The 16,206-nt window shown below is 36.9% G+C and overlaps 1 protein-coding gene across 1 annotated transcript in view; it reads left to right on the top strand.

The window, feature by feature from the left end:
- SARDH (sarcosine dehydrogenase) overlaps nucleotides 1-16,206 on the top strand; it is a 2,624,838-nt gene that overhangs the window by 793,930 nt on the left and 1,814,702 nt on the right. The window contains exon 17 of the mRNA XM_044058055.1: nucleotides 3,735-3,818. Coding sequence (XP_043913990.1) covers nucleotides 3,735-3,818 — 84 coding nt within the window. The remainder of the gene's footprint in view (nucleotides 1-3,734; nucleotides 3,819-16,206) is intronic.

Below are 16,206 nucleotides of genomic sequence, written 5' to 3'. Positions count from 1 at the left end.
TTACAAATGGGTTATCAGTACAAAATAAGAGAAAAATACATAACTTTTTTAAATCAGCTTTCTCAAGTCAACCACCTCCTTGGCAACAACGAATCAAAGTTAACAAATAGTAACTTGCAATATGTGCAAGATCATAGAGCATTAGGAAGTGGATGTGCCTTTTGCTGTGGTGTGTGATCTAGACGTTCCTATCTTTAAGTAATGCAGATATGTGGTGGCACCCTGGAGATTGTGGGGGAGTGGTTACCCTTGCAAAAACACAACTGGGTTTCTAGTCATCAGTTGTGTATACATAGACTAATATTGACTTATCTTAAGCAGTACGAATGCAACTCTTTTTGGAGTTTGTAAAGGGTAAGGAAATGGGCCTATTAACTTGTTTAAAGAATGTAATGATTGCATTTTCCCAATGAACAGCAGTGGCAATTTGTGAGTCTGTGACACTGAGCAACAAGTAGTCCCACCTTCTGTACTTATTTTATATCCCAGATATTTTTTTTGTCCACAAGTCTACAAGTAAATGCCAGCAAACACCAGTCTTGTCATTGTCAAGGAAATAGCGGAGTTTTTGTAAGTGTTGTTCAGCCGATGATAGGTGAGCAGAACATTTTACTGTCAATTCTGGCAACTTTGTACAGTAGAATTTCTGATTAATTCAGCCACCATTTTATTGTTCATAGTGCAGTAATACATGTACTTATCTGAGTACTGTGGAGCTGTGATGTTCTTGCATTAACATTTTGTTGTAGGCTTTATTTCCTTTGGACTTTGTAAACAAAGCCTCGATGTACAACAGGTCACTACTGTCTGATTTGTTTGGCTGTTGAGCACTTTAAGTACTCTGGATTAGCTGAACTGAAATGTACTGGGAAACATAACTCCATATGCACATTGCTGCAGTTCTCTCCACCCAAGTCATAATGCAGATCATAACACTGCTTTGCTATGTAGGGAATGCTATTTTTATATCAGAAAACCTTCAGTCTACAGAAAAAGGCATCATTTTTCCAATGGCGAAGGTAGAAAAAAGAGGCAAGGGACAGATGAAAAGGAAGAAATCAAATCTGAACATGGGAGGATTGAAGAACATTACTTTAAGAAAGAGAGAGACAGATGTTGACTACATGGCTCAAACTGTGGATTTAGAATACCAACTGGATGAGAATTTAATGCACAATGAAAACAGTGGGATTAATAAGACTAATAGTGATGATCTATCTTTCGTAACAATTGATAGAGCAGATATTACTGTATTAGAAGCTGAAGATTCTGCAGAGCTGGGCAGCAATGATATTCTTGTTATTGGAGATTTAATTATTAGAGGAACTGATATTTATATTTGCAGATATGATAATCAACATTGAATAGTGTTATGCTTGCCAGGTGCAACAATAGAAGGTGTGTGACAAGCCTTGGAATGCCATAATGTAAGAAAGTATGGATCTGTTTTTATTCATGTTTGTACAAATGATGTCCTCTGCAAGGATTCTCTGTTAGTAGGGAACTAATAGCCTTCTTAGATAGTATAGCTTGTACTGGTGTTAGGACGTATTTGCGAATTAAAAGATTTTTTGGGTAGATACCTACATTGAAAAATTAATTTTTATTTATTTATTTACATTTGTTGACCAGGAGTGTCCGACTGGACATAAGTCCATTTTCAGCAGAGGCCCAAGGAGAAAAGCTCCACAGTTAAAATATACAGACAGTAGTTACATTGGATTTACATAGCGATTAACAATTTGATTAACATAGCAATTAATTACAAACATAGTTACAGATGAACGTAGTACATCAGTAGACAACTAGAATCTTTATTTGCGAAGTACATAACTGACATTAACAATTGTTACAATAAGAAGTTCCTGCTGTATAATAATCAGTAGGCGTATGAGCATCCGAACTTGCTGTAATCAAGGTAGTTAGTGGGGTGGAAAGAAAGGTAGTGGCTGGATGGGGTGGGTGATATTAGAGTGTGAGTTGCAAGGGCATAGACAAAAATGTCTTGTTTTAAAAAAAATGGAAATATGTAGAGCATCCAAGCCTAGTTTTGGGTGCACATGTGTTCAGACAGGATTTGGGAGACATAAATTCAAAGGTGAATATTTAATACAGCACACAGTGATTGAAACTGTAGACTCATTTAAGGCCATGGGTATTTGGGTTGATTCAGCTAGGAGTTTTTCTAATCATGCCCACAAATTGGTTGATAGTTATAGAACTATACGTTGTAAAATAGGATTTATAAAATCTAGGAAATCAAAAATGAAGTCATTGTTTGATACATTAGACCCAAACTTGAGTATGGAATAACAATATGGAAACCTTATAAGAAAACAAACATGAATAAACTGGAAAGAGTACAGCGGAAATATACCAAGGGCGTCCATGGATGTGAAAATTTAAGTTGTTATGAAAGACTAAAATATCTGAACTTGTACAGTGTCTCTTAGATATCGAAGAGGAAATCTTATTCAGGTATATAGGGCATTTAGAGATGACGACTTCTGGGAATGTTTGGGGTTATCAAAAAGTACTAGAGAATCACCAGACAACCTATGTAGATGATTCTATAGGAAGGAGAAGTGTACCAATTGGTTCTCTGACACAGTAGCTGATGCATGGAATAGACTACTTAATTACATTAAAGCAAGTATTAGTTTAGATATTTAATAACAGCCTGGACACTTATGGGAACAAGTGTGTTGGTATATTGGCAAGCTAGAAGGGCATTAATGCCTATGCGTGAAATAGTTGTATATGTATATATGGAAAACACTTTGCAAGTGCTGTCGGAGAGGTAATGCAATGTAGTCTATTATGTTTATACTTAACTCCATATCACTCAACTGTCTAGATTTTTGCACAACAAACTATTGCTCCATGTTTTTGGTCTGCTCATCATAAAATATATGTTTTTTGGATGAACTACTGAGGCTTGAAGTCACTAAATGACATACTTTTGAGTTTCAGTGGTCATTTTCATCAGACTACCAGGCAAACACACATTCTGTTACTCTAGTAACCTTCTTTTTTTGATTTACAGGAAGTTAGGGACATGTTAACTGTATGGACAGCATGCAGAAGCAAATGTTTGTGTTATGCTGCTGTCATTTGCTAGTCAGTACAGGCAGGTTTTATTGCCTAGCGTGGGACCTGACCTTAACATCTTTTGCTTGGTGGGGGGGGGTGCTTAATATTTGTTAAGGTCGGGTCACACGCCATTCTGGCGCTTAACTGGTTTCTTTTTTTTTTCTGAATATCGGAGCATAATTAGCATACTACATACCATTTTGTTATGAATTCTCATTGACAGTGTTTGAGAAAATTGTTAGTGTAAGACATTTTTTGTTATTGCAGACTTTATAGGGCCTCAGTTGTGCTAAAGAGTTTGCTTCTCATTAAAATGTGACTTCACAAATTTTGATGCATTTTATCATGATCATGTTAGTGTCTCTTGTTTGCTATTAGTCAGTATACTTTCATGAAATGTATACAGCCTTTTATTATTCATTGATACTGTATCCTTATGTTTTTAAATGGAGTAATGTAATTTGTATGCATTATTTCAGAAAACATATATATGTGCATTGTTTCTAAGAATATAGTATATACTGAAGTCTGAATCCTTATTCATTTTTTCACTAAAATTTGGTGAACAGTAAATCTGATTAAAGCATGTTTTAGATTAGGCAAAGTATAGTTTAGAAATAATCTAAAATGTTTGTTCCTAGGAACTCCTTCACCAAGGCTGTGTATTTCAAGAAAGAGGTGGCTGGGAGAGACCAGGATGGTTTAATCCAGAAGGAACATCTGCAGTAAGTTTAAAGTTTGTGGCAGTAGATCTTTTTCATAAAGTTACACTAAGGAATATTTACCACGGATACTTGGGGACTCTGACTTCTAGAATGATTGTTGATAGGTTACAGCCTTGCTGGCCTTGAACATGAAATACTAACTATAGTGATATGCCCACAGTTACTCCGCTACCTCTCTGCGTCTATCGCTGAGTAGTTCCTTTACTTTCCATGTGCGGATCATGTTTTCTTTCTGCATGTTAAAAGATACCAATTTAATTCCTCTGTTTTTCACACTTGATGGTCATACGTGATGTGATCCTGGAAGGGCATTGCTACTGGGATTATTTTTTACATTGTTTGCATATTTGTAATTTATAAGGCATTGACCATTTTCAGTAGAGGTTTGGGGGAGACTGATTCCATACATCATTGAATAAATATCACACATTATTTATATGATGGGCAGAATATGTGTCACATTTGTTTGGTATGCTGAATGAGAAGGTACCGAATATTACAGTACGTGTGACTGCAGAACTTGGGCAATCTGACACCAAAGTAGCAGGTAATATTTATTGACTGAAGCTTGTATTTGTTTACTAGCATAGTCTGAATCACATTTTCAGCAGAGGCTCTGGTAGAAAGGCTCCATTTACCATAACTATAGTAAAAACATTTTAAGCACAATTGTAAATCAGTAATATCAGTGGTTGTAGCAATTCTTGTAGGCAGGAATATATATATATATATATATATATATATATATATATATATATACACACACACACATACATAAACATATATATATATATATATTTGTTAATCTATGTATAAATACATGCATATTGTACTCACACGCACACAAAATCGCACACACACACACACACACATATATATATATATATATATATATATATTTTATACTTGGCTGAATTACAGAATTATATAATTTAGTGTGTAACACAAAGAGTCTTTAAAACAACATAACTTGTTTCTCATTTAACAATATATTCAATAATAGCTTCTGATGAATTAAGGGTATGGTATGTGGGTTTACAGCTGGTTTATCTGGGACTTGAGTTAATGTAATTGCATATCCAGCTGGATGAGAGAAAGTTCTTAAGATGTGTGAAATGTGTTTGTGCAGAATTATAGCTTAGTACTATGAGGAGATTTCTCAAGAGCTTTGATGCTGTGGTTGAGAAGTGTGTATCCCTTTGTTCAATATGGGAGTGAAGAGGACTAGTCAACCTAAGGTGGCATTTTGGGGGGGTATACTATTAAAAGCATTAATATAGCAGCTGATATTTGATTTGGTTTGTAAAGAACTATCTGTGCAAGGGCCAGCCTTATGAATATATATAGTTTGGAAATTCAAGATAGTGGTTTGCTTTGAGTGAATGCAATGGTATTTCTCTCTCTATTTATACTTTAAAACCATAACTAGTGAAACCTGATAAAGGTGGGAGGGGTGGTCCTTATGAACACTTTGGATTACTCCAACAAGATGATTAATATTTTGCTAGACACATCTAAGCATATATGTGTCAAGCAATGGGATTTTTGTATAACAAATCAAACCATTGATTTATATTTAGATGAACTGTTTTTGAATGGATTAAATCACTAAGGCTGAATATGAATTTTTGTACAACAAGAAACCCTTAATGCCCATTATCTTTGTCATACCAAAAATACATCAGGAGATTTTTGACCCACCCTTAAAACCAGTAGTATCGGCCAGACAGTCTGACGCATCCTTTAGCAGCATATATTCACCAGAAGTTGAAAGCCTTCATTTATGAACAAGTTTACATTCCAAGGGACTCTTGGGATTTTTTCAGAAGATTTACACTAGAGAAACAAGACCCAAATGTTGTATTTGCCGGTGTAGGCATGGTTGATTTATTTAGCTGCATTTCTTTGGAAATGGCTTAGTTTTTCTGAAGCGCTCATGTGATATCCCCGAGTTTCCACAACAAAATATGCTGTCTTTATAAATTTTATGGAATTGGTATTAGAAAACAGTTTCATATATTTTGACAAGGAATATTCTAAACAGATAAAGGGTGTGGCAATGGGTGGCATATGTACCCATTTGTACGCCAACTTTGTCATGTGGCCAATGGAAGAGAAATGTGTACTGAATTCTTATTTTTAGGCACATCTGGCTTAAGTACACAAGATGTCTGGATGATATTTTTATCCTTTGGAAGGAGTCTCATGAAAAGCTGGATGAATTTATTAATTACATCAAAGCTAGTACTAGTTATTTTAAATTTACATATATAGTTTATGATAATTATTGTAATTACAATATATAAAGTAAACAACCGGTACCACTCTAACATTTATAGAAAGCCCACCTTCTCAAATTCATACCTACACTTCCAAAGTTGTCATCCTCTGTTTCAAAGCAAATCGTTGGTAAAGGGAGAGTATGTCCACATTTTTAGAATGATTACAGATGGGAGGTGTTTTTACAAGAAGGTCCAAAACTGGCAGAGATGTTCAGAGTTGGGGGTTACTTGAACAGGCTTATTCAGGAGATTCAGGATAAGGTCATTAGACTGAGAGGGGAGATTTACTCCCATATTAAGTCAGTGTATGATTACTAATAGTCTGACTCACCCTAATTAAACCAACAGTATTGTTTTGGGTTACAATCCTGTAAGCCACCAAGTAAAGAAAATAGTTTCCAGATATTAGCCTATGGTGACCTTAGAAGGTGGCATGTCAATATTTGTAGAGCAGTCCCCAGATTTTGTATAGAGAGATTTTCAATTACTTTGAAAATTTCCAGTCCCGTAAAGATGCACAAAAGGGAGGTATGAGAAAATGTGGGAGATGTAGACAATGCCTTTGCATTTTGGAAGGTCATGTTGTCTCATTATACAAAACAAATACCAAGATAGGTTCAGTAGATTCCAGCAATTGTAAGTCAGAAGTCACATATATTGCTATTTGACCTCTGGTTGGTATATTATATAGGGAAAACAGAAAGGACATTAAATAGATGCATTTATAAACACATCTATAATATGTATAGTGAGCCCAAACAATGGCCTTTATAAGTATAATACAGTCTGCAAAAATCATGTAAAGTTTAAATTTGGTGTTTTGGGAAAAGTGGCCCTGTACCCTTGGGGCGGCCCATGAGAACTTGTACTTGAACTTGTACTTGAAAAGAAGAAACTAATGTGGCAACTTTGATTGAATTCCCAAGACCCTCCTGGCCTAAATGAAAACAATTCTATATATCACGAGTATTCTCAAATCAATTGGAATTATAGAAAGACCATTGTGACTGAAACAGGGTGAACACTAGAGCAGGTTTATTTGAGTTGAAATGCTTTTTACGCATTCATTTGTGTTTGTCTAGATATGCATCCTATGATCATAATTGATCATGGTTACAATCATTTTACTTTGGTTACTTAAGAATATTTTTTGATGTGTAAAGTGTATACGGGTCTATATTACAAGACTGAAGACGCATTCTTTTGAATGCGTCTTGGTCGAACTTAAAAGGCTGAAAATGTAAAATATCGAACCGGCTGTTAAGCAAATTTTTTCCCTGGGAAAATATTTGCATGGCCGCTTTGGTACTTTGCCGTTTTCGACACTGTAGTGCGGTCTTGGAGTTGGTATATTTAAGTGGGGGGGGTTGTGGGGGTGAAGCCCCCCACTTAATGTAATGTTTGAAATTGATTTTTATTTATTTTTTTGTTGGAACAGCGATTTTTTTTCCCTTGGAAAAAAATTGCTGTTCTGAAACTTAGACATTATAAGCTTTCGCTTACATAGGGTCAGTTAATCATCATTCGCTTTTTTGAGCGTTCGGTGATTTAATATAGACCCATGTATACATATATATATATATATATATATATATATATATATATATAAAATGTTATATTTGATATAACTGTAGATTTTTTTATTGTAATTAATTCATTGTTTCAGTAGATATAAATTAATCCATTCTTTCAGTAGATATAAATTTACTTTGGTGAGATACAGTATTAAAGTGCATGTGCCTTTAAGGCACTCCATGACATTGTCAAAAAAGTTTTAAAAAGGAAGTGGTATATGTTTTTAGTTCTGAATAAGTCAAATTTACTTAATAGACAAAAGCTCTTAATTCATTAACAAAGATTGGTTTGTTCCAGTCTGGACGTGGTCGACAGTTGTGGTTTTATTAATCTGTTGTATCCTGCTTTGAGTTTTTATTTGTACTTTGTTGACTATATTGTCCAACTAGGCCAATGGCCAGTTTTCAGGGGAGACCTTAAGTGGTATTCATACTTGGTATAGACAAATTTGGCCAGGACATGGGGAAACTTCCCTATTCTTTTTAAGCACTTGGAGTTGCCAGAGGGCTGATCCTAGTGCTTGGCAAATTCTGAGATGGAGGAAAATGTAAACATTGTGGCTGGAGAAACTTTGGAGAGAGGAAATCATAGCAAGATGAAATCATATCTGCCGAGTTGGAGAAAAGACGTTTGGATATGAAAATGACTGTGCATTTGGGTACTCTGGGTGACCGAAATGAAGTAAGGAAAAATATATGCAAGTGCTGTAAGTCAAAGAACAAGAAGTAGGTACAACATGGAGATAGGATGTCAGCAGCAGAAGAGCAGGAACTTCAGAAAAACAAGATGATGGGTTACCATAAGAAGCAACATCAGTTCTGTTATTTGCGCATATGACATTATGGACAATGTCATCCTGCCATAAGGATTTACTTTATATAAAAAAAAAAAAACTTCGATTCATTCGGGGTAGAAAGTTATTGCCAACAACTTTTGAGACTTTTTCAGGGACAGAAAAGTTTATGGGTGAAACAAGAATGAAATAGCATCACCTTGAAAAGACTTTATTTTTCAGATATGTAACTTGCAATTTGGAAAAAAAATGGTTGTGCAATTTAGAACTTAAGATTTGGAGGAATTACAATGTATGATAAAGTGCATGACATAAAGTGTGATAACAGAAGTGCATGGACAGGGGGATGGAAAGCGTTGGATAGTTTGGATATGCATGATAGAAAATGACAACATATTGCAAATATAATATTGAATAAAAAATGGAACTGTTTGGTATTTGAGCCAACTGAAGGCTTACTTTCATTGTGGGAATGAAAACATTTGGCTCAGGAATGTATAAAAAGATGACCTAGGCAATGTGGGGAATAAAGACATACTGCTAGGAACTATAGACCATTTTGTAGGAAAGGTCGTCCATTTTTGGTTTGAATGATTGTGTTGGAAAAAGAATGAGTACATGAAAAAGAAATTGAGAGAGAAGAAAGACAATTTGTAGAAAATATTCAGGAAGAACATGAAACTGCTGTAAGTGAAGAGGAACATGAAAGAAGTATAAGTTAAGGTGAAGCAAATCAGTAAAGAAAGGTATAATAGAAGAGATTCAGATAGAAACAGAAAAGTATGATGGGTTAGCGAGTGAAGAAGAGGAAGATGGTGACTCAGAAATGGAAGAACAAGAGTGGGAAGAAGTTAATTGTTTTAGATGGAAGGTGAAAAGGAGACACAAAGAAAAAAAGATGAAAAAGGGTGCTTTAGGAGTTTGGAAGCTAAATGTCAACAGTATAAGAAATGAAGTGAGTGGTTTAATTGTTGTATGATATGCAAAGAAAAAGATGGTACTTGCATGTTATCGCAACCACATTCTAAAGCACTGTGTGACTTGATGTTAGGATGGTAGAGACTGACATCAGGTACTTCCCGATCCTTGAATGGTGTGTAGCAGCCCTCTGAAACGAAGATCCGGTGAAAGATTCCTTTCTTGTCATTTTCCTGTCAAACTTTGTGTTATCCAACCAGTTTTACTTCGTGATATGTAAAAAATGACCTACGTATTATCGCAACCACATAAGATGACAGTCAAGGTAGCTCATTCTGTAAACTGAAAAGCAATCCTGCTTCTATGATCAATGGCAGCCAGGCATGAAGTAAAACCTTGTTGGACAACGCTACAAGTTTGACAGTAAAAAAAAAAAAAAAAAAAAAAATAAAATTGTTCGCTGGGTCTTTTAATTCTCACTGTAATCTGTAGAGCTTAACAATCCTCTTCCTTGTTAGCTTTCATTAGAAGTTCTGTCTTGTATCCCACCTTATTTATCATTTCTGGCACAGACAACTGTTGTTAAAGTAGTGCTAAACTTATAAAGGTGTGTTAAGTGTGACTGTAAAATTGATAACTTTCATCCTGGCTTAGAATGTAGGAGCAAGACTAGCTTGCTATCTTGAAAATGCATGCATTGTGAAATTATATAGCCTCTCCTAAAATATAAGATGCTAAAGCTGACGAGAAATGTCATGACTAGTTTGCTAAAAGTTCATTATACATTTCTATGTACTTATGATGTTAAGTACCGACATTTCTTCACCATGAATGTCTGTCTAGCTAGTAACCCTTTGTCAGCAAAGAGCCATGGAGAAAAGCAACAGAGATAAATTGCACAGATTATTTTTTTTATTTGCTGCGAATGTCACTGTCATCTGAGGAACTTGTATTTTATGGCTTCCTCGACTTGTTTGCAGATGCAGGATTTCTTTTCTGTTAAGAAAATGAGCCAAATGCAAAGTCACAGAGTTGGTTAGAATGTGGTTGCGATAATACGCAAGTACCAAAAAGATTTATTATGTTTGCTGGATGCATGATGTGTTAAATAAGAAAGATAAAGTTGTGTTGGGAAGAAAGATAATATAGTGAGTAGGAGAAGCATGTTCCAGGTTAGAGGTGTTAAGATGAGATGAAGTAAAATACTGGATGTAACAGGTGGGATTCCAAGAATGGTGTTGGTGTGACTTGAGAAAAAATGGAAATTGTGCGAGGATGTGATGGTAATGTTTATGCATATAAACATGTCAGAATGAAAAAAAAAGTTTGAAGAATTAAAAAAAAAAAAAAATGGGGTAGTAAGTATGTCATTAGTAGTGATTGGGAACTTTAACCGCAAGGTAATAAAAGAAAAAGGGAAAATAACTCAGGATGTAAAGGTGGTACAAAAAGTGATGTGAAACTTTAGAACTGGAGGAAAGTAGGATTTGGCAGGTGGGATAAAAGCAGTAAATTGCTCAGATCATATGACAGTACGGGCTGTGTTAGGTGGTAATGAAGAAACAGGCATTCTATTAATTTTCCTTCTTTTAACAGGAAATGGATGTTAAAAGAAAGAAGGAAATGAACGGGAGGGTAATAAATTATGGAAAGAAAAAGGATAAAAAGTTTACACAAACCAGTGGAACACATGGCAATGGAAGTGTTTTATGAAAACTAGACAAAATGGTAGTGATTTTAAAGAAACAAAGGGATTGTAGCTAGTTACAGAGATGTCATTGTCTGCCTTTACTCAGCCCTCATTAGGCCAGTCATTGAATATCATGCCTGCTTTGTCATGTATCTGTTCAGAGACATGAAACTGGAACACCCACAGAGATACTTTATTAAAACTATAAAAGGCCTAAACAATAAGTCCTGCATGGGCCCAACTCAAACCCTGTTACTATACTATGTATCCTACAGACGTCTAAGAGGTGACCAATATGTGGCATACAAAGCATCCTCCGACCCAGTACTGTATATCAGCAAGTCAAATGTCGTCCGCGATACTTAGTGTAGGGATGTAAACTTTTTTAACATTAACAGAATCGTTTGAAGGGATCTCACAGAGGATATTGCTGCTCTGGAACAGACTACCCAGCCATGTAAAATTAAACTCTTCCCTGTCTGTATTCAAGTGCAGCTAAAACTGTGGATGTGAAATGTACCTTAAGACTGCCCTCTGTAATACTAATCGAAGAGGCAACACTTAAATGCATTGTCCTATGCATGGGTTCTCTCAAATTCTTTGAAATTATAACAGTTATTCTCGTTAGGGGTAATATATAATTATCAACCTTGAGATGGGTACGGCCAATTTAACACCAAATGGGATAGTTAAATTCATTCACCAAAATGTAAATTGGCTTAGCTTAAAACTGACCACAAAGGCAGCAAGCATTCTAAGTACCTATGAATGACCCTATATAATAAATATAAAAATGTTTTTGGAAGTTGAGAGAAGTGTTTAATAATATGCTGAAATTCTGAGAAAGGAATGCAAGAGGTAAGTAAGAAAAATATAAAGTGTACGAGGAAAAATCAAGAAAAAATAAGACAATGCTGTATAGACAAAGATGTTTTACATGTAAAGAAGGAATAACTTTCACTTTTTTATAGGAAAGAAGGCAAGATGGATGGAATGGTAGATGAGGACAGGTTAGTAAAATTTAAAGAAGACATTACAGAGACCTGAAAAATGTGTAGAACCATTATATAAGCAGGAAGAAGAAAGGGGAAGCCGGAAGGTAAAGCAAATTTCAGGTAGAGCAAAATGCAATTTAGAAATAAGAATTGAATTAAAGGAATTGTTAGAGGTTATCAAAGAAGGAAAGAAGAGTTGGAAATGCACTTAAATGAGTTTAAGTTATAGACGGGGTGGAGACATTTTTTTTTCAGTTTGTGTGCTAAGGTCTGGTACTGCTACCCTCTACCATGCATCCATTTTGCCCCCCATGAGTCTTCAGAAATGTTCATCATCACTCAACTGGCATTTAGCATTAGCAATTCACTGTGACTAGCCACTGTATCTCCTGAGTCCTATTCTTTTCCTCATAAAGTACTAGCAAGAATTTACAACAATTCTTATTTTTCTTAACCTTGATTGTTTGCTTCATATTGCATCTTTAAATACTATGATTTTAGTTGTACTTCTGTATTTACTGTTATATAACTGCTTGTTTATAACTTTTGTTATTGTGGAGCTTTTCTCCCCAGGACTCCATTGAAAATGGGTTTTTCTTGGCCCAATGGACTATCCTGGCAAACTGCAAATAAATAAAAATAATAAATACCTTGAGGTAGCCCATTCCACAGAGGTACAACCATTACATGCACACACACACACACACACACACACACACACACACACACACACACACATATATCTGTGTTTGGATTTGTACCTGATTCTTGCACTGAGTATGTTCTGTTCTTGCCGAGGATTGAGAGCAAGTAAGTATCAAAACTTTTTAACCTTGAGATTAATTCCTTAAAGAATGCGTATCTGGCTGAAGTCTCTCTATTCTCTTAGAGTGCAAATGAGGGTCATGAGGAAGCTGGCACTTATCCAGGTACTCACTGGCTAGAAGGCAGAGAAATTACTGTAACTTTGGTCACCTAAGTAGATGCCTCGAATGCCAACTTCATAGTACCTTTATCTACATACCTGATCCACCTAATTAACTCACTTATCCCAAGCTGTGATTCAGCTTACCACACCATTAATGGTCTCTGCCTATTACACAGACTAAATCTAGCCCCCATGTTCATCTTATTGGTCTCTCATCACCTTTCCTAAAATACCTATTACTGGCATATCTTCACCACTTCTGCTATTACTGTAACTCTGTTCAGTTTTCGTTTTTTTGACTTATGCAGCTGTTCATATGTTTGGTTTGTTATATCATCTATGTATATATTTCACATCAGATTTTCTATGCTTATAAATAGGTTTTCTCCTTGAGCTGCAGTCTATATTCCTAGCTTTATAATTCTGAAACGTGAGTAGGCCTTTCAGCACCTGCTTAAGTGGTAGAGCAAGTAAGTGTTGTACTATTAAGCATTATGAATTTTGGTTAGTCGAATAATTCAGATAAAAACTGTACACAGAAAATATGCTCTTTCAAATGCAAGACACTTATTTATTTAATATAGTAACATTGTTTTGTTACACTATGATGCAACCAGGCCTGAGCCTGAAATTGGACATTGTGTATAATCAGTGTTCTACCCCTGTAAACAAATTTAAAAGTAAAACTAATACTGAATGGGCTGCCAGCCCATCACAGTATGACCACACACTTGTCTTTAGGCTTTAGTAAAAAAAAAAAAAAAAAGGGAGGAAATGCACAGAGATACCATGACGGCATGCATGACAACACACATAGGCATCTCCTGCCCTGAAAACCAAACTAGGGGAAAAAAAACAGCAACAATGCCTAGAGACACAAGAACCCATAGAGCTTAAAGAAGAACCCACTGCAAAAGGTTCTGATTGCAAGTACTATCTATTTTCTGTTTTTCTTCTGTCTGAAGTCTGGTCTGACACCCATGTTCAGCTGGCAGGGTCTAGGAGAAAAGAAGCAAAAATAAAAGTAATCCTGTCTCCTATTCTGTTAGTTTCTGGGTCCAGTAGTACATGGCTCCATGCATGTTAATCAGAATCGAAACAACAAAGGCTAGTAGCTAGCTAGAACTAGGCAAAACAGAATTAAGGTATTGGCTGTGGTTGTATTTAAGGGGAAGCAAGCAGCCCGCCAAATACAGCTGCAGCCAATAACAGTTTAATTTTAGATGTTTCTTTAATATATAAAACCAAGACCCAATCCTCCAAAGGCAGACGTCCTGTCTGGTGGACTCCAGCCATAAACAAACTATACAATAGAAGGAGGAAGCTACTAAATGATAGAACAAAATCCCAAAAACGGAAGGCATCACTGATCAGTATTAGCAAAAAACTACGGGCACTCATAAAATTGTCTAAGGCCAGCTTCGAGAGAAAAATTGCACAGGACACTAAGGATAATCACAAGGCTTTCTTTAGTTATGTTAGGAACCTGGGTGGTAATTCCCAGATATGCTCAGAATTAGTCCAAAATGACAAAAAATACACTGAACCCACAGACATTGCCAACATCCTAGCTGACAGGTTCAGCGCAAACCCCCCCCACCAAAAGGGCAAATATCTATCCAAGCAGAGTGCTGCCCCCCTGACATCTCAGATGCTCAGATAGGAGCCGCCCTCTCCAAAGCAAAAAACACAGCATCAATGGGACCAGACGGTGTCCCGGGCTGCGTCCTACATGAACTCCAAGAAGAGCTAAACCCAAACATAAAACTACTGTTCAATCTCAGCCTTACTACAGGATATGTGCCCAAAGAGTGGCGTACAGCAACAGTGGTCCCTCTCCATAAAGGTGGTGCCTCAACCGATCCTGGAAACTATCGCCCCATAAGCCTGACTAGCTTGGTCTGCAAAGCTATGGAAAAGGATCATCATGGACCTCATAAATAAAGATATTGGGGACCTACAGACACTGGATCCTACCCAGTTCGGCTTTGTTAAGGGCAGATCCTGCCTCTTAAACCTGGTTGATTTCTTTGAAACAGTCACCAAGGCCATTGACAAGGGAAGGTGGTCCACACAGCCCACCTGGACCTCGCAAAGCCTTCGATACAATACCCCACTGGCATTATAGATAAGCTCACCAGCTTAAATATAAACCCCTATGTCACTAGATGGATTGCAAACTGGCTCAAGGACAGAAACCACATGGTTAGAATTGCTGGAGCCATGTCAGACTCCAAACCAGTTACAAGTGGTGTCCCACAAGGCTCAGTCCTGGGACCTGTCTTGTTCGGTATATATTTCTCGGAGGTACAGGCCAACACGGAAGGACTGTGGCTGACCAAGTTCGCAGATGACTGCAAACTGGGCACCATAATTGACTCTCCAGCCGACACAAGCATCCTCTAAAAGGGCCTCATAGAAACAGACAACTGGTGCTAGAGCCATGGCCTCAAGCTAAATGCCAAAAAGTGTATAGTCATCCCCTTTGGCAAAAACAAAGTGCCCACAAATTACCACATAGGTGGTAATCCATTAAGTACAGAAGTAATTAGGGACCTGGGGACCCAAGTTGATAGCAATCTCTCATTTGACAACCACGTGGCCAAAGTGGTTAGAAAAACATTTTATATAGCCCACCTAATCATGAAGGGATTCACATCTAGATCAGGGGAGGTCATCGTGCCTCTTTACTCATCCCTCATCAGGCCCATAATTGAGTACAATGCCCCTTTTGGGATGTACCTTACCAGACACCTGCAGCAACTGGAAAGACCCCAAAAGTACCTCACCAAGAGGATCAAAGGGCTCAAACAGATCCCATATGCTGCCCCGTTAAAGAAACTCCAGCTCTACTCAGTGGCATACCGCCTGTTCAGAGGTGATCTGTGCCTGACATATAAAGCCATGTCCAACCTGGAATTAATGGACATGCTGCACCTCAGAAAATCCAAATCCCATTGAGCTACGAGCTCGAGAGACTTGAACCTCAGCACTGAAATATAGGACATGCTGGAGGGACAGATTCATAACCCAGAGGCTCCCTTCACTCTGGAATAAAATCCCAGTCCAGGTTAGGCAGAGTCCCTCATTGACTCTCTTCAAGAGGAATCTTGATGAGTGGATGGGAGATTGTAGGTTTACCCCGGGTATCACTTCTGTGTCACTGTTAGACAGAGGCACAGTATACTAACCTCGAAAAAGGGCATA

Source organism: Protopterus annectens, chromosome 16.part0 (genome assembly GCF_019279795.1).
Source record: "Protopterus annectens isolate FY-2018-M chromosome 16.part0, PAN1.0, whole genome shotgun sequence".
Classification (NCBI taxonomy): domain Eukaryota; kingdom Metazoa; phylum Chordata; order Ceratodontiformes; family Protopteridae; genus Protopterus; species Protopterus annectens.
The sequence above is the reverse complement of the archived record's forward strand: the minus strand, read 5'-3'. Positions and strand labels throughout refer to the sequence as shown.